The 25,771-nt window shown below is 32.0% G+C and overlaps 1 protein-coding gene across 2 annotated transcripts in view; it reads right to left on the bottom strand.

The window, feature by feature from the left end:
* Positions 1-13,242: 13,242 nt before the first annotated feature.
* LOC140437336 (chitin synthase chs-2-like) overlaps positions 13,243-25,771 on the bottom strand; it is an 81,623-nt gene continuing 69,094 nt past the window's right edge. For both annotated transcript variants that reach the window (XM_072526809.1, XM_072526810.1), the window contains 4 exons: positions 24,499-24,675; positions 23,440-23,681; positions 19,594-19,763; positions 13,243-13,496 (listed from right to left, as the gene is read on the bottom strand). In XM_072526809.1, the coding sequence (XP_072382910.1) occupies positions 13,330-13,496; positions 19,594-19,763; positions 23,440-23,681; positions 24,499-24,675 (756 nt within the window). In that variant the 3' untranslated portion in view covers positions 13,243-13,329. The remainder of the gene's footprint in view (positions 13,497-19,593; positions 19,764-23,439; positions 23,682-24,498; positions 24,676-25,771) is intronic.

The following is a 25,771-nucleotide window of genomic DNA, read 5'->3' as shown; positions in this document are numbered from 1 at the left end:
ATTTTAAATTTTAAGACAACTATTTTTCGATATCACATTAGTGTATTAGTTAAGACCGATTTTAAAAACTATTTAAATATCAAGATAATTTTTTTAAGCTTAAGCGGAGTCATTTGTAGATATCTCGCATCGAAATTTTTATTTGGAAACACTATTTTTGGTGCAACATATTGTTCATTATTATAGTAAAATGACATCTTTTAGTATCTATCAAGCATTAATTTTTCCATACTTATTTATTGTGTCTTATTTTATTCTATCAATACTCAGCATAGGTCGGCATATGTCAGTTAACGATTCCTTCTATGAAGTGACAGAAATAAACGCGTAAGTCGTTGCATAAACGGTTGTCGAGACATCCAACCAATCTAGAATTCCTACATCGCTTCAATTAGACATGTCGTAGTGCAGTTTAGGTCGTATGTTGAACAAACTGAGTTATCATTGTATCGTCCACGGTTGCTATATGCGCAAACGAGAGATCCTGATCGTATTTTTACGAGTGGTTTACTGCTTTCGTGTGAAATGATGCACAATTTTACCAGAAAGTTTTCGGTTTCGTAAGTAAACGGAGCGATTAACGGGCTGAATATTTGAGGATCCTCATAAAATCATTGCTTAAGAGTTGAATCTTTCTGGAATAACAGTAAGCTGGAATTCACACCAGTAATCTGGAACTGCTTATGGATTTTTAAAGGGTTCACTTGAAAATAACTATTTTTAAGACGACGTCCAGCTAGATTTTGCACTACCCAAAAATAATATGTCAGCCATCTCATTATCTTATCTTGGACATTCGAAAAACAATACAAGCCTGCCCTTCTTCTTCTTCTCCTTCACGTGCTATATCAGAATCCGACACAGAATCAGAGTCCATTCACGAATATTTTTTCTTCTTACACATTTCCGACCTTCTATTTTGCCTTTAACAATCAGTTGCAGTATTCCATATCGATTACTCCTCAATATATTTCTTAGATAAGACATTTTCCGGGTTCTAACAGTCTTAAGTACTTCTCTATTTTTTTCTCTCCCTCTTTAGTACTTTCTTGTTAGTGTTTCTTGCCGTCCAAGGTATCTTTAAGATCTGTGTATGAATTCACATGTCTAATGCTTCAATTTGGTTCATGCTTGATACTTTAAGGGTCCACACTTCTGCTCCATATAAGAGCACATACCAAATACATATAGCACTTATTCATTCTTTGTCTTAGCTCTAAACTGAGATGGTTATTGCAAAGAAATGTCTTTATTTTCAGAAAGGTGGCTTTAGTCATTGCCATTCTGCATTTTATTTTTATGTTTTTATGATAGTTCTTAAATATGTCCATTATTACAATTCCTAAATATGTATTTGAATAATAAGTTATTTGAACTTTTTCAACTGGAGTCTACTTAAATGAAGCTCTGCATCTAGATGCAGTTTAGGGCTAAAGAATAAAAATTTGATTTTGTTTGAGTTTATTTTAATGCCCATTTCCTCTCCTACTTCGTGAATACAATCAAGCGGAATTTGGAGACCTTCAATTATTTTCTGAGTAAATTACTGTATCTTCCGCACATTTAAGTACATTTAATAATTCCCCGTTAATTTTTATTTCATATATTTCAATATTTTATTTCACTCTCAAGTGCTTTTTTAAATAAATGGTCCGAGTAAACATTGTATAATGTTGGGGACAAAATGCAACCTTGTCTGACTCCTCGTTATATGGAGATGTTGTCGGTGTAGCTATCTTCAATTTTTACGGCGAAGGTTTGATTCCAGTAGATTCCTTATTAACAATGATTTTGTTGTTGTTATCAACAGGTGGAACTCGATTTTAAAATATGCTGCTTATTTCTTTTAGTTTTTTTTGCACATTAAGTCGTGCCTATATATCGTTGTTTCATAAATTTCAAGATATTTTCCTCTTTCTTGAGTTTCTAGATGTAGATTCTTTTGGATTACAGTCTCTCTTGAGGTTCCAAAGGTAGTCAGCCATCATAGCAGTATTCCACCTGCGTTAATACCGTTGCCCAATTAATTTAATATTTTGATCGAACCTCTTCCCCTGTTCTTCGCTGCAATTTCCCAAATTATCGGGGAAATAGTCCAGATGTGAGTGAATAAAATTAAGTTTTACACTTACAAGACAACCTAGTTTTTCGAAACTTCTTAACAAGCCATTTACTTCTTCTTTATAATTGGAATTTGAAGCTCCTCTATTCATTTTTCCCCCTAGTATCCATGCATTAAAAGTCAGTGTCGATCATTAGGTGGCGAATTTGAGTACTCAAAAAATTCCAGCTTTTATTTTCTCAGAAGTTATCTTAGGAAACTTCTTACTCAAATACTTGAAACATGGTTTATCCTGATTCAACACTTTCACGAAGTGTTTCATTGAACCCAGTTTAATATGTAAAAGTGGAAGCAGAACATGTTTGAAGTTTAATAATGGGCTGTCTATGATATTACTTGAGCCTGGTGTCAACTGGGTTCTTGTTTTCCATGATTTCACTGTATAGTGATTGAACCTCTCTGGATATTCTCAAACCTAGGAGAGTACCGATGATTTTGAAATTTCCACAAATTAACCAGTTATTTTTCTCGTATTCAATATTTTCCAAGAGAGTTATCATATTTTATGTTTCTTTTAAATGAACGGAGTGAGCTATTGGAATTAAAGCATATTTGTTGCCATTATCTAAAAGAACAGTTTTCAAACTAGCTTTTGATGAATCTAGAGTCTAGATTTAGTAGGTTTGTAGTCAATTCCAAAATATTCCATAACTAATTAAATGTTATCACAGAAAACCATTGCATGTATTTCTTGAAAGTAAGGAGCAAGTTCTCGTTCACGATAACGATACTAAGAAAAAGTGATACTGGTCGTAAAGAGATTTATCTGGATATCTGATTGAGAGATTTAAATTTTTACCTGATTGATTGTAATCAATATAATAAACCATGTCTCGGTACAGTTCTTTTCTTTCTGTTCAGTCTGCAAATCAGTTAATTAACGTATGCCAGGATTCTATATATGCATTATTTACATATCAAAATAAAAATTTTGAGCGCAGTTGGTAGTTTCATAGTTACTGCTCTCATATACATTTTTAAAAAATTCATCACGATCGATTAATTATAAAAAAAGTTGTAGGCTCGCCTATTTGTGATAATTATTTATATATTTTCATTTAAGACAATATACCAAAACAATACAATACCACAAATCTGTCAAAAATTAAGTTTGTTAGCTGATGAGGGTAATTAATCAAATAGTTTTAAAAATAATCAGTAAAAATAATCATAGAGTTTTCTAGTTGTCCTCTTCAAATGGTAGTTGTTTAATAAGTAAATATACTTTGATCTTAGTTCTTTAGGAACTAGTTTTGTAATACAAATTCGATTTGTAGAATTTTGTCCCATCAATGCATGGTACTTACTGTTTCTGACAATCCATTTGCAACATTATATCTGAACAATATTAGGAGTAAATAAAAATTTGAAATTATAACTTAGAAACTCCTAAACAGGACAACAAACTGTAAAAATGTATATATATATATATATATATATATATATATATATATATATATATATATATATATATATATATATATATATATATATATATATATAGACGTCAAAGGGTTACTCTTGAAAATATATGAACCAAAGCTGAGACAGATTTAAAGAATTATTGAAACGACGCTATATCTTAATCATATCTGTCCTAGTTGTATAAGATATATGCAATAATATATCATCACCAGTAGAAGTATTTTTATTAAATTGTTAAATTTTAGAATGTAAAAAGTTACACTCACGTTACTACATTTTTTGAACTGTTTTAATATTTAGCTATACTAGAAAGTTTATTACCTAACTGATTGATTAATCTATTCGAAACAATTCAAATATGATTAAAAAGAGGTTTATTAAAATTTTGTCTTCTCAATGTGAGAATCTTTTGAGGATCTCTTTATTACGAAAACAAAATTAATGGTGGGAATTTTACTTTGACAAAAAGTATACACTGCGTTTATCCATTGGAAATGGACGGGTGGTCAGATATATTTAAATAGAATGGAAGACTTTAACTCTTCTCTTTCTCGACAGTAAAAATACAAGTATTAATTTAGGGGATAGGACCGTATCTTGGGACATTTTTTTTTGCTGATAACTTCCAAATTTAAGAAAAAATAATTCATTGATATGTTTATGATACATTCACGATGTTTAACTGTCCAAGTACGTAGGTTGGAGTATAATTTGTACGACTTTTGTTGTCAAATTGGTGTTTATTTTTACTATGTACCTTGGGACATATGGAATTGTACCTGAATGGTGACATGAAGTAGTAATATTTCTATAAAGGCAAGAGGAACAGAATTTTCTATTATAATAAGTGTGTAGGGCCATTATTACGTTGACACTTTTTTCGCCATCTATCACTTATTTTGTCCAATTTGACGGTTGAGGCGCATGTTTCGTTCACATTGTAAATTCTATCTGCAGAAATATTTTACAGACAATTTATGCTTGTTAAAGTTTGTAGATCAAGTCAGACTTGTTGCTTATGGTTTTAGAAATGACTTTGTGTCGAAGGATAAATTTTAATGTCAATCTTGTACATTGGTTCTTTGCTGGTCCATTTGCTCACTTTGATGGTATTTTCTATTATTTGCTTGAGCGAAATTAAATACCAATCTTCTGAACTGTTTTCTTGTAAGTCTATAATTCACCATAGATGCTTGCTTCGAATACTTCTTCAAAAAAAAATTTCTCCTCTAGACTAAAAATACTAGCAACATCATTGTTAGCAGATTAATCTAAATCCGTATCTTCTGTATTTTATAAAATGACATTAAAAGTGGATTTTGAGATGTTGCCTTCAGTTGCTGTTTTCCTAACCAACCCGCCTCTAAACTAACGTTGCTACTGTTTCTAGATCTTTAAACTTTTTTATCTTTGGACCTGATTTGCTTTTTGGCTAAATACTCAATTTTTTTTGAGGTATACCGCATCAACTGAGGTCTTTTCTCTTTTTTAGAGGTCGCTGATCCTTACTCTTCTTCGCCAATCATTTCTGTCCATCGTGTCTTGTTCATTTAAACCTTTCTATCTTAACCTTCGCTTTACAATTCTTTCCCAAATTTTCATTGTTTAAGACATTTGGTGGTTGAAGGCAAGGTAGATGGTAAAAGAACTCGAGGAAGATAGCCACTCCAATGGTCAGACCAAATAAAGTGCGCTACGGGTTAATCTCTGTCTGAGGCAGCACACCGCGCCCAGGAGAGAGAAAAATGGATAGCAACCATTCGTCAAATACCATAACGTCACCACATCCTTACGAAGGATAGAGGAGGAGGAGGAGCTGACATTAACTTGATCTCTCTAGAGTTCTTACAGTTCTGAATGTTTTCTTTATCTTCATACAGTAATACACTATCCCTCTATGCATTGGGCATCCTTTCTTCTTTATATATCCTACTTATCATTGGCTATAACACATCAATCCCTTCCTCTCCTGGAACCTTCAAAACCTCCACATGTTTTCCATCAGGACTTACTGCCTTACCATTCCTCATCCTATTTAAAACCTCGACACCTTCATCTCTCCTTATGCCCGGTATCACATTCTCATTTGGGGTTCCGCATCTTTTTTCTGTCCTCTGGTGATCTTTATTTAGCAACTTTTTTAAGTACTCATACTATCTTTGCTTTATTTCAACATCGGATCAATGTTGAAATTTGCCGCACGTAAGTCCTTTGATGACTTGTCCATTGCTTTAGCAATGCTGTACAACCTTTTCATCCCCTCGATTGTTTCCAACTCGTCATACAGCTTTGCAGACGATCTTTCCTTAGCAGTAGCTACAGCGCGTTTTGCTTGCCTCTTTGCTACCTTGTAAGTATCCTTATCTTCCTCTCTTTTAGACCTCTCTAACTTTTCTCTCTCTTCTAACCTATCTTCTTTTCTCTAACTTTCTGTTTTACTTCATCGTTTCATCACCAAGTTTCGTTGTCCTAGGAGGTCCTTTACCAGTTGTTTCTCCTCTCTCACTAGTACCACAACTTAACTGTTGACGCTTCCAGCACTCTACTCTTAAAGAGTTTTCCAAATCCTTATCCTTTAGCTCTCACCATTTTACTTTCTGATGTCCTACGTGCTTTCCTTTCCGCCTCACCTTTATCTCCATATTCACTATCACCGGTCTGTATTGACTAGCTACACTCACCCTTTATACAGTTGGTAACCTCTTTGACTTATATATACAGTTATTAACTAAAAATCGACAGTCTACAGCGTGGGTAAAGAAGCACTGTATATTCCGCTATATAATACACAATATTAATATATTTTTTAATATGTACTATTCGGGGAAGAATCTGAATCTCGCTTAAATCAGATTTGCTAATTGATTATGCAGTTAATTGTTTAGTATTTGACCTCTTATTCTTGTAATTATTATGCTTTTGATACTTCTTCCTTCGAGTTTAAGATGAGATTAGTCAACATTTTAATAAGTCTGGGGTATATCTGTAGAATATTCTAGATCGATTTCTATCGGATTCGAAGAACCATATACATTAATAGAGAAGAGAAAGCTGACAAATTCTTCGATGTAGCACAAATCCTGTTCATTCAATTAGCTCCTTTGGTGGTTCAAGAAATGATGCACTGGAACCTGCTTCCCGATTTTTTGTTCTAAACTTTGTTTGCTCTTGGCTTCTTTGTTACCGTTGGTTTTGGTTGTACAAAAATAATTTCTGGACTTTCTACAGGAGATGTATTTTCTACATGGAGCTCATATTTCAGAATGAGTATTTTCTGTTGAAATATCTCCATATACAATTGTTTCGTGAGATTTTTTAGTTTCATTTGGATAAGTTTCTATTGTATTTTCAGGAAAGTTGCTATATGACCGAAGGGTGGTTTTGTTTGTATTGAGGTTGAGGATGCACTTGGTTGTAAGCTCGCATACGTGCAAGTTGCCAAACATTCCCAAAATCAATAAAAAATTGACTGGGAAATAACCAAATTTTTATCAGGTGTATAGTACACCTGTCCAAAAACATGATTATGTTTGGAGTTTGGAATATCGATGCTCTATTATTAACTGCACAACGATACAATGTATCGTGTTTTTAACTTTTTAACTATTCTTTTTAGCTATGGGAATATACTACATATTTGTGTATACTTTTAATGATTTCTAACATCTCCAAGATTTGAAACTTGTTTTTACAGTTTTCGTAAAATATTTAATTAATTTCACAAAATTTGTTAAATCAACTTTATGGCAAAATCATGTCAAATACGCTACTTAAAGTAAACTAATACTAATACCAACCATAGAGTAGGTTTGTAGAATCAAACTTATGTTCCAAAATAGCTTACAAGATGGCACCACGTGAATGTTGAGACACTTGCTGTCCCAAGGTACAGAGTTTTCCCCTTCTGTACAATTTAACAATTCTAAGTTTCGTAGAATAATTTATTATACAGCTAAAAATACCTCTTATCATTACTATAATAAATGTTGTTTATTATTTGTGTAAAATAACTTTTTTATATATAAAAAAAATCGTTTGAAACAGTTCTTTGTTGTATAACCAACAAAACATATTTTAATAGCTAAGAGAATTGATAAAAAAAACTTCTAAATATCGAAATTGAGATCTGAATAACTGAGTTTGTAGTGTATTTGTATGTTTAATTTTGTAGTGCTTCACTCATTCATTAATAGTAAGAACTTTTTATACTTAAAAATGTAAAGATAAAGAATTGCACGGTTAATAGAAGGTGTAAAAAGAGAAAGTCAAAAAATAAATAAAAATGACAATATAAAAATAAGACTTAAATTATGTATACCTTGTATGACCCGTTATGTACCTAATAGTTCGCAATATTGAGACGCTGTAAATTTTGTCTGTAGTAAAGATAAGTAGTAAGTTTGTAGATGATTATTTGTCAATTTCATGGACATTTTTATTCTTCTAAACGAAAGCAGCGTTGTTTTACTTATTCACAAAACACGAGATTCAATAACTACACTGTCGTTTGCATTCTACCAGTAATATTTAATATTTTCCATATTACCTTAAAAGAGAACACCTGTAGTTACACTGCGTTAATTTGTTTTTTTTGAAGCTCTAAGAGTATTTTTGCCTAGCGGGTAGGTTGTAATAATCTTGTTGCTTGGCTTTGGGCTGCAATATTTTTCCAGTAGGCTACATTTAGTGCCTTTTCCCACTTTTGAACATCTTCCACGATGCTGTTGTTTGGGATAATTCAGAATGTTTCTGGTCCAATTAAAGGACTCTAAGGTCTTCTTAATAACTTACAATACTTGGGACACATTACAAGAGGCGAAAGATATGAACTGCTTCGAATAATTATGCAAGGGAAAATAGCAGGAAAAGGTCCATAGGAAGAGGACGAAACTCCTGGCTAAAGAATCTACGGGAATGGTATAGCTGTAGCAGCAACGAATTGTTTCGGTCAGCAGTTTCGAAAATACGTATAGCCCTGATGATCGCCAACCTTCGGAACGAAGATGGCACTTTTAGAAGAAGAAAGGTCTTCTTTAGCTAGACAATCAGAAATGCCTTAGCAATTATAACAAAGTTACTTTGTTATTGCTCATGGGACTGTTTGCAGTTCCAATTCAGTGCGTGAATTCATAAGTTGTAGACTCGAAAGTTTTTAGTGTATCTTAATGCAGTAATGCAGTCATTTCTATGTGTAGTTTTTATGACATGATCTAAACATCTGAATATAATATTTCAGTTTGGAATCGATAGGTGTTTATTGAGTTCCCCTAATTTATTAGTTTCTTCAATTCTTTTAGTTCCAATTTTCAAAGTTTCATCACCATGACCATCATCATTATCAGCAGCATTATGCTGATGCTAGAGGTGTTAAAGGGGATCGACCTTCCTGGACCAAACAGTTTTATTTTGGTTTTTGGGAGCGTCGATCTTGTCTGCATCTTGCGTCATTCCGTTTACCCACCTGAATGTTTTACCCATTGTAGACGATTTTGTTTGTTTATTGTGACTTTTGTCCATCAAATTTATACTAGTATATGTTCTGTTGTTCAAAGTTATGCCTGTATGTTTACGTTCTATTTTCATTAATTGCTCTAAAGATTTTGCGTAGCTCATTTCTTTCAATATCGACGTCGTCAGCTAATGCCAAAGCGTAGGCTGATTAAATATATTTTCTTTACTAAACTGTCTAAATTGGCCTCTCAAATTACCTTTTCTAAGCCTATGCCGAAGAGCTGACATATAAGAGCGTTGTCATGTGTTTTAACGGAAATTGACGTGCTATTCTGAATTATTACTGTGAATCAATATTGACTTTCGACATTTCAATCATGCATATGGGTTTCTTTGAGATTCATAGCATTGTGTATGATTTGCCGTCATTGCTGTTATTTACTACTTTAAACTCAACAAATAGGTGGTGTAAATCGATCGTTTTATGAAGATTTTGACATCTGCCTGATATTCTTCTAAGCAGGTTTATTGTAGGGGCAATAAATCATTTTCGTGCAAGATGCTTGATATCATGTAGGCGATGTTTACGAAGGTTATTCCTTGGTAGGTGCCGCATTCTAGCTTTTTTCCTTTTTTGTGGAATGAACATATTAGGCGTAGTAGACACCGTACCTCTGGCATTTCTTTGATCGACCATATTTCTTGTGATTTGTGATTGTTTCCTTCCTTTTGATTTTTAATTGACAATAGAAATTTCGTGTTTCTCTTGGTCTCTTATGACACAGTTATTCTAAGAAATCTTTTTGTGATTTTTCGTTCCCTTTTTCTGTGTTACTCTACGTTATTACATTGTCCTAAATACTTTGTCCCTTTTGTCGGTTTTTTTGCATTTTTGATCAAACTAGTCGTTTATAGCTTGATTTCGGAATATTACACAAAACAGATTTAAAAATTTGTGGATATTGTATAATTTCTTAATTATTTTACTTATTACAAATGAAATCCCTTCAATATCTTAAAATATCGTAAATTGTTAATTAGAAATTAAAGTTACTCTAAGATCGTTTAAGTTTAAAATTTCAAATGTACATATATATATATATATATATATATATATATATATTAATTTACAACATATGTTTTATGGATTGAGTGAAGTACACTTTTTAATGTTACTGTGATTTATTATAACTTTGTTGTTGTTCTGTAGCCAATAAAAAGAATGATATTAAATAAAAAGGAAAAGTGTTAGTGTAATTTAATTTTTGATTTCTTTATTCACCAATACCCACCATGAAATGTTAAAAAAACCCTGAAATATTCATTTATTTTACTTAACATTGTGTGCTGGATTGGTGTGTAAAGTCGACCTCCGCAAATTAATTTAAAAAACTAGTGTAGTACTAAAAAATATTTCATTTATTAATGATCCAGTAGTGTAATATCAAACAATAAACACCACAGAAACTATAAGTTGCGTTAATAATTGATGGATTCGACCGTTACTTGATGGAAATTCATTTTATGTAACAATAAAACACTGAAAACTTACTTGACGTAAAAAATCTTTTTCCTAGTATCCCTCCCACAGAAACTTTTATTCTAGTAAAAAACCTTTTAGACCAAAATAGTACAAATCCAATCATTACATCTGAAATTTTACATCTTCTTGAAGTTTGCATAAACCAGGACTACTTTGAATTTAATAATGAATTATATACAAATAACAGTGCAGGACTTATAATGGGCAACTAAGCCCATTGCTATCAGATATTTTTATGGATCATCTAGAGACAACGATTTTAAAACATCCCATATTCAAACAGTTTTTATATTGATGGAGATACGTAGACGATGTATTGGTATGTTTCACAGGAACTAACAGACAACTCGACCAATTTTTATCGTATATTAATTCTCTTCATAGTCATATTGAATTTACAATAGAAACAGAACAAAATCAATCCATAAATTTTTTAGATTTAAAAATTACCAGACTTAAAAACAAACATGACTTCTCCATATTTCATAAACCTACCCATACTGACACGACTATTCACAATTCATCATCCCATCCCACAACATAAACTGGCAGCATATCATAGTATGTTACATAGATTAACAGCAATTCCTATGTCAAAATACAATTTTGAGACAGAATTAAATATCATTAAACAAATAGCAGTAAACAATGGATACAACGAACAAACAGTTAATAAAATGTTAAATCAAGAACTACACAAGAAAGCTCTGAACTTAGTATTTCCACCACCAGAGAAAAAACCCAGTACCTTCTGCTCGATTACATATACAGGCAAAATATCAACAAATATAGCCAAACACATAAAAAAGAAAGGAATAACACCAGCTTTCAGAACAAATAACAACCTAGGCAAATATATTAAAAACAACAAGAGCCAACATGAAAAACACTTACACAGTGGTGTGTACAAACTTAAATGTGGCGACTGCCCAAAAACTTACATTGGTCAAACAGGTAGAAATTTTAATAAACGAATAGCAGAACATAAAAGGGCTTTCAATAATAGAAAAACAGATTCTACATACGCACTTCACCTTCTAGATCATAATCATTCTTTTAATGACGAATTTAAAATTCTTCACATTCAAAATAAAGGCCTTAAGCTATCTTTGTTAGAATCTATGGAAATCAACAAATTAAAAAACACAGATATAATTCTGAATGACCAGCTTGAGACAAACAGTTTTCCCCTCCTCAACCTATTTCATTAGAGACTATAAAGTGTAAACCCATACCAAAAACAGATCACTTGAGAAAGGCAATCAGCCGAAACAGCTGTAGTGATAAGAATTTAAAATAAATTTTGTGGAAGTTTGAAAACAAAGTTTTCAGTGTTTTATTGTTACAGTTACGTTAATCATGCATGACAGTTTCTATTATTATTGAATATAATAGAATGGATCGGAATATAAGCAGATTACCCACAAAAACTAGCACAGGTAAACTCGTTCTACTACGAACTACGGAGGTTGTTTACCAGGACCGTACTCCAATTAATCAAATAATAACTAAAAAAGAATAGCTTTATTCAATCTAAAATTTCTACTACTAATAATACACCAAATAGCTCCTGTTCAAATCAATTAAATGGTTCACCTACATATTCTTCCGTAACCAATCAATCAATACACACAAAAATATTTCCATCAAGAAAACAAGCAACAACTCGTAGCAATTGAAAATACCAAACAAGATTACCTTTTTGGAGGATAGGATATTTTTACATGTGGGACGAATCTAGTGCAGGTAGAGATGCTGACGAAATAGAAAGTTGCTTACTGAAGCATTTTGAACGCAACAATATCAGAGCTGAAAAACTAATCGTTAATCTCTGACAATTGCGGGGATAAAACAAAAATTTTACTCTAACTGCTATTTGGCTCAGATTGTTCTTCTTAGGGCACTTTAAACAACTTCAGCACCTTTTTTCTGTCATGGGACACACTATGTTACCGTCTGTAGAGATTTTGACATGGTAGAGAAGTAGGTAAGGGCCCATTGTCAGTTTCAAGCAAATAGATTGCGCGAATATTTTCAACAACCAGCTGCAAGAACATTCAGTATCAGAAATACAGTAAAAATGGACTTTTCTGCAGAAAATTTATTAATTTTACATGCTTCCAACACATTTAATAAATAAATATGATTCATCTCTCGAAATTTAAAATGAATTGACAATTAATGTCTTGTTTACAATGGATCCCTCAAGTATATTACTTGTTTTAAAAAGATTTGACGCCAAAAGCGACATAAGAATAATTGCAAGTTTTTCGATTTATTACAGTTCCTTGTGAAGGAAAATATTATTTTTAATAAACGTTTGTAGACATGTGCCTACTAATTTTTTAAGGTCTACTTTTACTGCGATATGTGCTACCAGCTTAGTGTAAAATGTGGTAAGTATATCTATAAAGAATCATCAAAACTATTATGTTAAAAAAATATTAGAAATTTGTGTGCATTAATGTTTGTAATAATTGAAGTAAATTTGTACTGTTCTATTAATTTGAAGTTAAACGGATAGATTTATGTAAAATAATTTTGCAAAACTTAAATTTTGTCTGTTTAAGTCTTTGTCTGTTTTTGTCATATACCAGATTTTACAAGCGATCCCCTTAATCTCAATTAATAAAATAAGTACTCACGGATATTGCTTGTGATGATAACAGAGCACTGTTAATCTATAAGTTGGTCTTCAGAAGAGATTTTAATTTTTTTATTAAATATAAAATAATAATATAACACTTAGACAATATAATAATTACATTTTAAACGTTTTACTAAATATTTAACCCTCAGCTTCATTTTCAGCGGGATTTTCAAGAAATATTGCACTAGTTGGTCTTTCGTGGTTTCTCGATAATCCACCTGTGAATTCTGTGATTTGAGATCGCCTCATTATTGTGTTTCTTATTCTAGCTATTTGAGGAATTGTGTCTCTAGGCAAATTTTCCTCTGCAAATAAATAATGTAATATAAGTACATATACTTAAAAACAATATATAAATAACATACATTTTGCAATAATAATATATTGTAAAATAAAATCTTAATATAAGATTTTGGTTTAAAATTGAAAATAGCTATTTCAAAATCGGAAACATATGACAATTAATTGGAACTGAGCATACATTATAGGAAGATAGGGTACACCAAAAAGGTTTTAAATCATGTGTATTAAATGGACCTTTGGCCATAACCAAGATACAAGGTTATTTATTTGCTTATTTATTTATTCATTAATTATGAAACACACTGTATATTTTTTCATACTTACTACATACCGTAAAGTTGGGTGACTTGACTACAATTTGGACATTAATTCAGTGAAACCTGCCATATTGATAAATATATGACAAAACAAAAAATTTGGTGTTATGCCACTTTTGACAAAGAGAAGAACCTGTATAATTTTTTTTGAAAAACTAAAAAAAAGTACAAAAAAATAAAAACCTCGTTTCTCAAGTCACTCTGCCTGTTGGGTAACTTGAGCTGTATTATAGATGACAACATCAAGTTAAACTTAAAAAAAATCTATCGCTATTGTACGGGGTGAAATAAATATTTTAAACCACTTACTTCAAAACGTTAATTCTGACAAAATATAACAAATTAAACTATTCTCAAAAAGTTTACATTGTATTACGAGCCCCTTCCCATATCAGTTGGTCAACCTATGGAATTTGCAGTTTAAGTCGATTACCATAAACAAATTATACTCTGCATGTTTTTGTAAATTCCCATATTAATTAATATGGCATTTTTATTAATATTTATTAAAACCATTACCCTTACGATATTTTATTTATTTTCAACAATAAAAAAAAAAATTAATTCACTGGACGATCGCCATATTTTAAACGGAAACATAGATTCGAATTGAGAAATTTGTGACAAGCTACGACAATATTGGCAATATCATTTTAAAGTCGTCTACTTTAAAATGTATAAGGTATGTCTGAATTGTCAATATAGATGAGTCAGATAAAATTAAATTATTAGAAGAATTTTTCACTAAGTAACAAAAAAGCTACGACAGATTTGTAATTTAAATTTTTAGAGATTAATAATTTAGTAAATTTGAAATAATTGAATCTATTCTTCAACTAAAAGTACGAATAAAATAGTTCATATTATGTCTATGGTTGCCGTAAATAACTTCAACTGGGTAAATTTTTCTATGCACAACAGTTAAAATTTCACTGAACAGCACTGGTTCCGTTTAAAACATGACCACAGAATAATAAGCAATCAGAATGCCCACTCTGCTTGTCAAGATAAGTACGCGCATCTCGTTCGCGCAGACGGAATCAGCCATGTTTTAAACGGAACCAGTGCTGTTCAGTGAAAGTAGCTATGGAAAAATGACATGAAAACAATAATATTGTCAGTTAATTTCAAATATATTTTGTAGTATTGTAAAGCTTTTTGCCGTTTCTGGATTGTACCGTTCGCGTCATAAAAAACTGGTACAACTCTTATAACCAAAAATCGTGTTTTTCAAGTTGTGTAAGTTGAGCTTTTCACATGTGTCATTCTAATTTCGAACGCAACGTTGCCAGTGCAACGAAAATATTATATCAAACCAGCTAAAAGCAGGGCTGTGCGACAGGTCGCAAGTTTTTAGTATATTAAAAACTAAAACAATATCGAGCATTCTCGATCAGTGAGTCACATTTATATTTAAACATTTATTTAAACATACATCTTAACAAATTGTATTAATTTTGAAATTTTCCATTATCTCAGTACCCATACATTGATTCGTGTTTTATTATAATTTATAAAAATATTTCAATTCAAAAATAATGATAGATAATAAATCTAGACATGACTTTAAATTATTATGTTTAATTTCAAATCCAGAGGTGTGATTGGTTTCTCGTAAAGTGTATCACAAAACTATATTGAGTTGTGGAATACTACAGTAAATAAAACCCACTGGAAAAATTTAAAATTTAATTTGAAATCAATAAAAAATGAATAATTTTTGCAGTGAACAAGTATGGAATTTAAATATATGTATTACAATTCGAAAAGTTAATATTTTGTCATAGCTCCATTATTATTAATCACTTCTTGTAATCTTCTGGGAACTGAGTTTATTAAATTTAGTGACAAAATTAATTTTAGTGACAACCATCCTCTCTCTGGTTATTAAATTTATTAGATACGGTTTTTTGTTGTTAATAAAATTATTAAAAATAATACCTATCTAAAAACTTTATACATTTTTGAACGTTATTTTTTACGTTTAACGTTTTATTTAAATTTACTGAAATTCCGTTATCTGTGATGGCAACAACGAATTGATTCACGAACCATTGTGTCCAGTCTGAACACAGGTTTACATTGGGAAAAAAAAGTGTACCAGTTTTATATGACGGGAAGTGTACAACGAGTCGAGGGAAAGTTATCGATGAGAAAATTTGTTCAATCATTGATAAATTTTTTAATTCTGAAAAATCCAATTCGGAAATCGCGAATATGTTGCAATTGTCAGGATATAGTGTAAGAAATATAGTCAGAAGATACAAAACTACAGGTTCGGTCGTCACAAAACCTAGAACTGTAAGAAAAAGTAAAATAACCGAAGCAAATCGAAGTGCATTAAGACGTTTTATAGTGAAAAATCGACGAGCTAATTATATGGAGTTAAGCGTTTTATGGAGTGACGTTATTGGAAGATACGTTTCTAGATCAACATGTCACCGAGAGACCCACAAATTAGGATTTGATACTTACAAAGTAAGTTTTATAGTTGAAAAAGTTAGTACGAATTTTTTTTAATAAATTTCATTTTATTTTAGGCTAAGGAAAGTCACTTTTAACATTACAACAAAAGAAAAATAGACTAAGATGCTCAAAAGAGCATAAAGATTGGACTCAGTCGCAATGGGATTCAATACAATGGAGTGATGAGTCTAGATTTGAAGTGTTGGAGACAGTAGGAGTCGCGTCATTCGCAGGAAAAATGAAGCTTTCCATCCCGACTTTCTGAAGAGAAAAGTCAAATTTCCTGCATCTGTCATGATCTGGGGCAGCATGTCGTCTAAAGGTGTGAGAAAGTTACATTTTATCGATGGAATTGTAAACACAGACAAATATTTAAATATTTTAGAAGAATCTCTTTTACCGATTATGGAACACCGTTTAAAATCAAGCAGAAGATTTTGTCTTCCAACAGGACGGCGCAGGTTGTCATACCTCAAAATAGAGTTTAAAATGGATTGAAGACCATACCACTTCTGGAATGGGTTTCTGACAGTCCCGACTTGCCCCCGATAGAAATTTTGTGCGCGAAATGAAACAAGCTTTGAGAAAACATCCTGCCAGGTCCGTTAACGAATTGAAGGAAAAATTGCAAGAAATATGGGATTCGTTTACATTAGAATTTTGTCAGAACTTGCTAAAAACTATATCTCAAAGAATTGTGGATGTCATTAAAAATAAAGAGGATGTAACTTAGTGGCAAACTTTCAGTTTTTTTGTTATTATTACATATTCTATGCGTTTTTTAAAATTTATTATTATTATGTTTAATCAATAGTTTTCATTACGTTATAAAATATTTTCTATAATTAGGAAATTCAAAAATGTTGTTCGATGCATTAAAACTTCTAAAATTTAAGTTGCGCTTTTATTTTTGTTCTCTAAAATTTAATTTTCTTATCAATCTAATGTTGGGCCAAATGATATGGGAAGGGGCTCGTAGACTTAAACCTTAGTTTTCTTCGATATCAGGTAACACGTTTTTTGATCTTTCTTTTTTTTCTTTGTTTCTGGCTACCACAACAGACTTACTCTTATTGGTTCTGATTCTTCTATGTGCATCACATGACCTAGCCATCTTAGGCTGCTCTGTTTGATATATTGTAAAATGTTAAGTTCTTCGTATATTTGTTACAATTCAGAAGTTAAACCTTCTCGAGTCACCATCAATTTTCCCACTCAATGTATATGTGTTCTTCAAAGAATCTTAACATTTTCTCATTATTTTATTCATTATCAACGTTTATGTAGCTTATGTTAGGACTGGGCAGATCAGCGTTTTGTATCTCCGCTGATAAATTTTGATCTCAGTAATGGAGAAGACCATAATAGCATCTGTTGGATGCTCATATTGTTCTTTTTAATTGAGGTATTATCGTTATTTACGGTTCACCAGTGAGCCTAGTTAAATAAATTCATCTACTTTCTTTTTACGATTTATCTTCAACTTCCATGGGGTTTTCTTAACGCTTTTAGTCCAGTCGTCAGAGATTTGACCCCTAAAAATCATACGAACAAGCTGAATTTTGCCAAAAATATCAATTTTGGAAATCCAAAAAGGATGCAAAAAAGTTTACCACTTCTCCCTAAAACCTACCAGCCTTCTCCCCCTCCTCGTAGGGGGGTAAAAACGCAAAAAAATCGATTTACCAAGAATCTATGCCGTACGAAAAAATGTTTCACATAAAAAATGTAGCTGAGATAATTTTGAAAAAAAAATTTTATTATCATTTTTGTGTAGAATGAACCGTTCTCTCAGAAACAACGTTTGAAGAGACCGGTGATTTTGAATGTTAGTTACGAGCACGAAATCCATGTTAAATAAAATTTGTATCAACTCGATGGTAATAATATCTGATCTTTTGATCAGAAATGTCCTATCGACAAAAATTAAAATGCGTTTTAAAGGTGAATAGTGCAGCTTTTGTATAAAATTATTGTATTTTGCTGAAAATAAAGTCAGTTGCCCGATTTTTGCCATTATTTACGATTTTCGTGAGATCAACAATATTTATCACTTTCTTTTACTGGTCGTAGTGAAATTTTCCTTAATAGAGACCAATCTTTAAAATCTATAACATGAAATTTCGACTTTGAGTTTTGGCAACAAGTATGAGGCATTTGAAATATGAATAAAACCACAGAATTTAAACTTTTACATTACCAACGATCGCACCTCGCAGGAAATGCCTACAAGAAGACGGTTTTGGATGTAATTTGTAGCAAAAGTTAGGTAATTTTGAAAAACGTAAGTAGTAGTGCAATTGAAAAGAGTAGTTTTAAATGTTTTAGATCGTTTGTAATGTGAAAGTTTAAGGTTAGCGTTGTTTAAGCATATTTCAAATGCCTCATATTTGTTACCAAAACTCAAAACTAAAATTTCATTATATAGGTTTTGAAGATAAAGCTCTAGTTATGGAAACTCCATAGTGACCATTTAATAAAAGTAATATATTGTATCAATCTCATGAGAATCACAAAAAATGGCAAAAAAAGTCGCGCCACGTTTATTTATTTAACACCCTTATAAAAACTGAGTTCATTTGCGGCAAAATACAAAAATTGCATACGAAAGCTGCACTTTGTACCTTTAAAACGAATTTTGATTTTTGCCGATAGGACACTCGGATCAAGAGATAACTGACATTCTAAATCGGCATTCGCTTAAAGTCTTGTTTCCGATAGAACGGTTTATTTTACACGAAAAGTGGTAATAAATTATGTCAGCTACATTTAAAATATTTTTTTACGGCGTACAGAATCTTGGTAAATCGTTTTTTTTTTGCGTTTTTACCCCTCTACGAGGAGTTTTTAGGGGGAAGCCCGGGGAAAAAAGTGGTAGTAAACTTTTTTGCATTTTTTTGGCGTCCTAAAATTGATATTCTCTGCAAAATTCAACTTGTTCATATGATTTTGGAGGTTCAGTGGCATTTGCGTCTCTGACGACTGGAGTATTTGTATAAAATAGAATATAATTTCATGATTTTTTATTGGACAAAAAAATATTGTCACGTTAATGAATCAATATTTTTGTAGATGACTCTACCTAAGATCAATGGTAAAATTGATATTATTTTATTATTACATCTACTATTACGTCTACTATATATTAATACGAATGTAGAATAAGCTTAAACATTTTAAGCTTAAACATTTTATTTTGGTGTCACCTATCAACTTTTAGCTAATGTTCAATTAATTATGGATATCCTGTATCAATTTTTGTGTATTTGCCAAATAAATTTATAACTAGTTAAATTTGTGCTTAATTTAAACTTACCTTTATATTTTCCTTTCTTAAATAAACTCAGTCTTTTATAGAAGGCCTGTTCTAAGTCTTCTATTACTGGCTGAGGCTTCTTTTCTCTCTTTAAAGCTAACCAATGAGCTGTATTCCTTCTTATTACTGAAGTATCCTCTTCCTCGGTTTCGTCATTTATTCCCTTCAATCTATTAAAAACAAAGAAATACAAGTATGTATAAATATATAGGAAAATATGCACGACATACAAAATTCTATAACTTTTCTAATTGTAAGTTGAAATTTTTTTTCTATTTTGGTGAAATTTTGATTTAAATTAAAATTGCTCTAGATTTCTATTGTAACAATGTGTATACATGAATGACTTTTGTAATTCGGTCTTTCTTATTTATGGCTTCACGTGTCACGACTCGGTAACTGAGTCCGTTTCCATTTTCCCTAACTTTCGTAGACTTTCGCAAAGCATTCGATACGATAGAAATTAACGGCGTAATGAGAGCGTTGGAGGAAAGTCGCATAGATTATCGGTACTCTAAACTGATCACTAATTTATAAAATAATACAACCATGACCGTAAGACTATACAAAGATACAAAATGTATAAAAATCAAAAGAGCAGTCAGGCAAGGACACACGTTATCTCCCAGACTCTTTACAGCAGTTCTGGAACATTCTTTCAAAAAGTTGGAGTGGAAAGTCAAAGGAATCAATGTCGACGGCCAAATGCTCTCGCACCTACTATTGGCGGACGACATTGTTCTGATAACATACCTTAAAAGAGATTGGAACTATGCTTACTGAGTTAGATGCCACCTGTAAGGAAGTTGGTTTGAACATAAATTTTGGATAAACCCAATACATGACAAATCTGGTACAAAGTGAAAATCCAAAATTCGACTACAAGGAAATAGTATTAGTTCATAAATATAGATACTTAGGTCATAAAGCTATAGCATCTAAAGCATCAAAACTGCTAGGAACAACCAAACTGCTGAACTGCTAAAAAAATCACATCGGCATGCATCGCATATGGAGCTCTATCAGACATCGTAAAGAGCAACATGCCAAGTTATTTGAAAAAGAAAACGTTCGACCAATGTGTGTTTCCAGTCATGACTTACGGCGCCGAAAAACTTTCCTTAATCCAGGCTACAGCAACCAAACTCAGCCTGGATGAGACGAATGGAACACCCGCTACTTGGACTGACAATCAAAGACAGAGTTAGAAATGAAGAAATAAGGACAGGCGTCACAGATGTCTGGCTGGCTGAAGTAGAACTGGGCGGGCCATGTGGCCGGAATGAATGCAATTTTTTTTTATGCAAAAAGCACTAAATTGTAGCTCTTTTAGTTTCAAATCGAATGAGACTTCGTATCCATTAGCTAATTCCTTTTCGAGATACGTTTAATTGTTTATAAACCTTTTTATAAATTTTGCTGGGCCTGAACTTTTTTTTCTAAAAAGATTGAGATCTAATTCTAAACGATTTCTCTTCCTGGTTGATTATATTTTTATGTACGAATAAAAATATTTGCTCAAAAAATTTTTCAACCCCTTATTTATCGTTTTGAAGTATAAACTTTGTGTTATAAATAAATTAAGCTACATTACACACATTTTTAACCTATTGATTTTTATATCTGAAGTCAAGACAAAGATTTACAAAAAAAGTTTTCTACGACCAGTAGAAGTGGAGCTAGCTTAATTTGTTTAAAAAAATCACAACTGTTTTGTTTATAACAATTAAGAATTAAAATCAGCACCATGCAATAGTTAAAGGCCTATAATTTATGAAGATAGGATTTTTATTAAAAAAAAAAACCGCTATTTATAGTAAAAAAACATGACTAAAGTTTCGAGTAGCCGAATTGGTTCGGGAGTGGGGGAACTCTTCTTCTATCATGTCGACCAGGCGGAAAAAAAACCTAATTCAGAACTTCGGATTCCACAGCGCTCGGAAAAATTGATAATATTTCGGTTAAAATATAGACTAATTTCACTTTTTTTAATTTGGGATAACGAAACATTTTGAGAACATTGGCGATATTTTTTTCTGGCTGTGATTAAAACTTTAGTGACTTTTAAAATTTCTTTTTAAATTACTCTGAATTTCTCTTGTAGCTTTAAGTATAATACGAGGCATGTTTTTTAAGTAAGTACCGTTTTGCGATTCCGCCGCCGCAGCGCTACGGTCGGCGTTCCGCGCATGAGCGCTGGTTACCTACATCTCTTGTCTACGCACTGACGCCATTATAGTCTAATTTTTCATTGTATACTTGTTTACTCCAGTGGTTAAGATGCCTCCAACAATCGTGAGTCACGCTGATTGTGAAGTACGGGCTGTTATACAATTTCTTAGTGCTAAAGGCGTAAAACCGATCGACATTCATCGTGAGATCGTTGAAGTTTATGTACAAAACATTATGAGTGCTGGAATGGTAAGGAAATGGGTGAGAGCATTTAAAGATGGCCGCACAAATGTGCATGATGAAGAACGGAGTGGGCGTCCTTCGGTCGTTAATGAAAATTTGGTGCAGAAAGTGGACGAAAAGGTGAGAGAAAACAGACGCTTTACATTTTCATTATTGTCCGACTACTTTCCTCAGTATTCTTGTAGTGTTTTGTATCGCATTGTTAGCGAGAACTTGAATTACCGGAAATTGTGTTCACGTTAGGTTCCAAAAATGTTGACGGATTTGCACAAAACCCAACGTTTAGGCAGTGCATTGACTTTCCTTGAGCGGTACCACAGTGAAGGTGAAGATTTTTTAGACCAAATTGTTACTGGTGACGAAACGTGGGTGGCCTACGTCACACCAGAATCGAAACAACAATCCATGGAATGGCGACATTTATCATCACCCAAAAGAGTGAAGTTTAAGCAAACAATTTCTGCCCGGAAAATCATGTGCACAGTTTTTTGGGACAGAAAAGGAGTATTGCTAGTGGAGTTTCTGCCTCGTAATGAGACAATCAATGCAGCGTCTTATTGTTAGACATTGAAAAATCTGCGTCGTGCAATCCAGAACAAAAAACGTGGCAAGTTGAGTAAGGGTATCGTTTTGCTGCATGACAATGCCCATCCACATGTGGCTAATCAGACCAAAGATCTCATCAAATCATTTAAATGGGAAACTCTAGATCATCCTCCATACAGCCCTGATCTGGCGCCCAGCGACTACCATTTGTTCCAGCACTTGAAGAAACACCTGGGCGGTCTGCGTCTTCAAGACGATATCGAAGTCAAAACATTTTTGATGCAGTGGTTAACAAGTCAGGCGGCATAATTTTTTCAGGAGGGTATTCAAAAACTGGTGCCACGTTATGACAAGTTCCTCAATATTTACGGAAATTATGTAGAAAAGTAGATTAAGGTACAGGCTTTCATGTAAAAATAAAATTATTGCCATATCTTTGCACGTCATTTTTTAATTCCAAAACGGTACTTACTTAAAAAGCACGCCTCGTATATAAAATAGAAAACAGAAACAACGGTATTTTCTACGATTATTTTCATTTATCGTTATGCAAACTTTATTCGTTTGTAATCAGAACTACATTTTATATTTGCTTTGACATTAAAGCAAATGTAAAATGTAATTTTCTCATTACAATAATTATGGTTTAACACTATACAAAATAATATCTTAAAACAGTTTCAGAACGTTTTTTTATACTACCAGATTATCTTTAACGTGGAGATCCGTCTTAAATCACCAGATTTTGTCAAATTAGTTGCCGTAAAATTTTTTCACACCAGAATTGTCAAATTTTGCTTTCTGGTGCTGCCAATTTTTGACTGTAATGATATATTATCCAGTAATAAGGTTTACATATTGAAAACTTCAATAAATTAAAAATACCTGATGAGCTGCTTAAATATTTTTATGGGATCTCTCTCTAGCAGCGATTTTTCTGTAATATTTTTGACTTGGTCTGATCCAAAAAGACTGAAGTCTATATGAGTATTGGCCATAATTTGACAGTAGGTACCGAAACGATGAATACCCATACCAATAAATTGAACAAGCAATAACGCTGAGAACATAATAAGAAATACAAATCCAATAGGTTGTAGTTGCAGATAAGTCTTCTGAATAATTATCTGAAAATAAAAAAAAAGCATCAGTTCTTTAGATATTATTAGACTCAACGATGGAAGAGGCTAGCAACGAGAGATCTAGTATTATTCAATTAATAATAAATAATAAAATACTAGTGAATCCAATACGCTAAGATTTATGTTTTGAGTAGTTTAGAAAAAATCGAAAAGGTATTTAAGAAACAAGCAAATAATTTTAAAAAAAATTTTTATAACACATAATAAAACAATTTTTATCTGTGAAATTCAATTTCTTTGTTAAAAAAAAATCACGAACTCAATGTTGATACCTTTTCATAGTTTTTAAATATGCTTGTAATAGCGAGTTAACATGTAAACAATATGCAACTATGACTTAAAATCCCCGATAAAAGAATCTGACTTCTAATAGTGACAATGGTTAAATTGATCTGCAAATACAAATACAAGGCGATTTTCCAAGCCTTTGAAACATATGTGGAAAACATTGTAAGAAGACTGTAAATGATATCGAGTTTTTTTTATGGCATATACTTTCTTTATGTCGCTAGTCTTAATAGATTTATTAATCAGACAAATACACAATACTACCTTTAACACAATATACAGGGACAATTAAGAGATGCATATTGAATGGTGCATACTTATTGCATTTGATTAAGTTTTATAGAGAGAATTTTAATGCTGATTAAATTTAGGACATTCTGATGCCGAGTTATAGAAGAAGGGACGTTTGTTTTTAATTAGTAAACGATCAATTTTGACCACATTGCTCGCACCTACGGAAACCTAAAGAAACTTTTATAACAGCTGAGTTGCTGATACGAAAATGATCACTTACCATATTTTCGTCGGTGACATAAGTGAAATTTACTTTAGGGTTAACGGGCCAGTTAACGTGAATTATATCCTGTTGTAAGTTCAGAAGATATATTATTAATACAAATAGGGCATTCAACATAAAAAATGTCATGACCATTCTATCTCTTAAGTCCTTTAACTCTTTAGCGACAGCGTCCTGAAATAAAAAAAAATGATAAATAAGTAGAGAATTGAATACGCATTTACACAGAGTATAGTTAAAAGCAGCAGGACTGTTGGTGCACTGTTCCAGCTTGTTGCAGTATTTTTTTTTTATTTTAGTATACACATTTGATTATTTCAATGACATTTTTTTAGCTATTTCTTCTACCAAAGTCTTTGTTACTAACGTAATATTGTCTATCGACGTAACCTCGTCGATAGACAATAAACTATCAATTTGAAAATGTATAAACAAAAACAAAATTAAGGAAATTTAATTATAAAAAAAACGTTAGAAAGAGGTAAAATATTTAAACTAAGTAGCTGACAGTATATCTTAAAACTAACAAAGTAACGTAGAATAAAACAATACTACGAGGTATCGAAGAACTGGACAAAATGAAAAAATTTGGGGAAAAATTGTTAATCGAGACTTTCGGTACCTCTCAATGCGGGGATCTCTTTTATACGTTGTAAGTTTGTTATACTGCCTTCTCCGACAAGTGCCTAACTGCTGATCTAAAAAGTCAGCCAGCTCTGCCAACGAATCCTACCTCCTAGGTCCACGAAGACAAGTAGCGTAATTCTTGGGCAATATATATGGCGTATTATGGGAGTACGTTATATAGCAGAAGAAGAAAAAATATACCACTTTGTAGTTTATTTTAAAAGCTACAAAGTAATGTATATTATATTTTTTTCAAGCCTTTCGTCTTAAAAAGAGTTGCGTTGAAACGACTTGAAGATGATTCTAACCACACGCTAATACAACTTTTAAACCATCATATCTCATTTAATTTTCAGTATATGGAAATAAAGAAAATTAAAATCTTCAGTGAAAATTTTTTTGTATTCTTGCATTTTTCTGTATCTTTTTTAGTTGTTATTAGAGTTATTTTGAAAAAAAGGTGATTTTTGAGAAATTCTGAAAATAGTGTCTTCACTTTAAACTGGTTGACAAATATATTTAATAATATATATGATACAGGCATAATTCCCCAAAAATGGTTAGTGTCAACTTTTATAAATCTCCCAAAAAAACCCAATGCGAGAAAGTGCGAAGACTATAGAATTATAAGCCTTATGGGCCA

Source organism: Diabrotica undecimpunctata, chromosome 3 (genome assembly GCF_040954645.1).
Source record: "Diabrotica undecimpunctata isolate CICGRU chromosome 3, icDiaUnde3, whole genome shotgun sequence".
Lineage (NCBI taxonomy): Eukaryota > Metazoa > Arthropoda > Insecta > Coleoptera > Chrysomelidae > Diabrotica > Diabrotica undecimpunctata.
The sequence above is the reverse complement of the archived record's forward strand: the minus strand, read 5'-3'. Positions and strand labels throughout refer to the sequence as shown.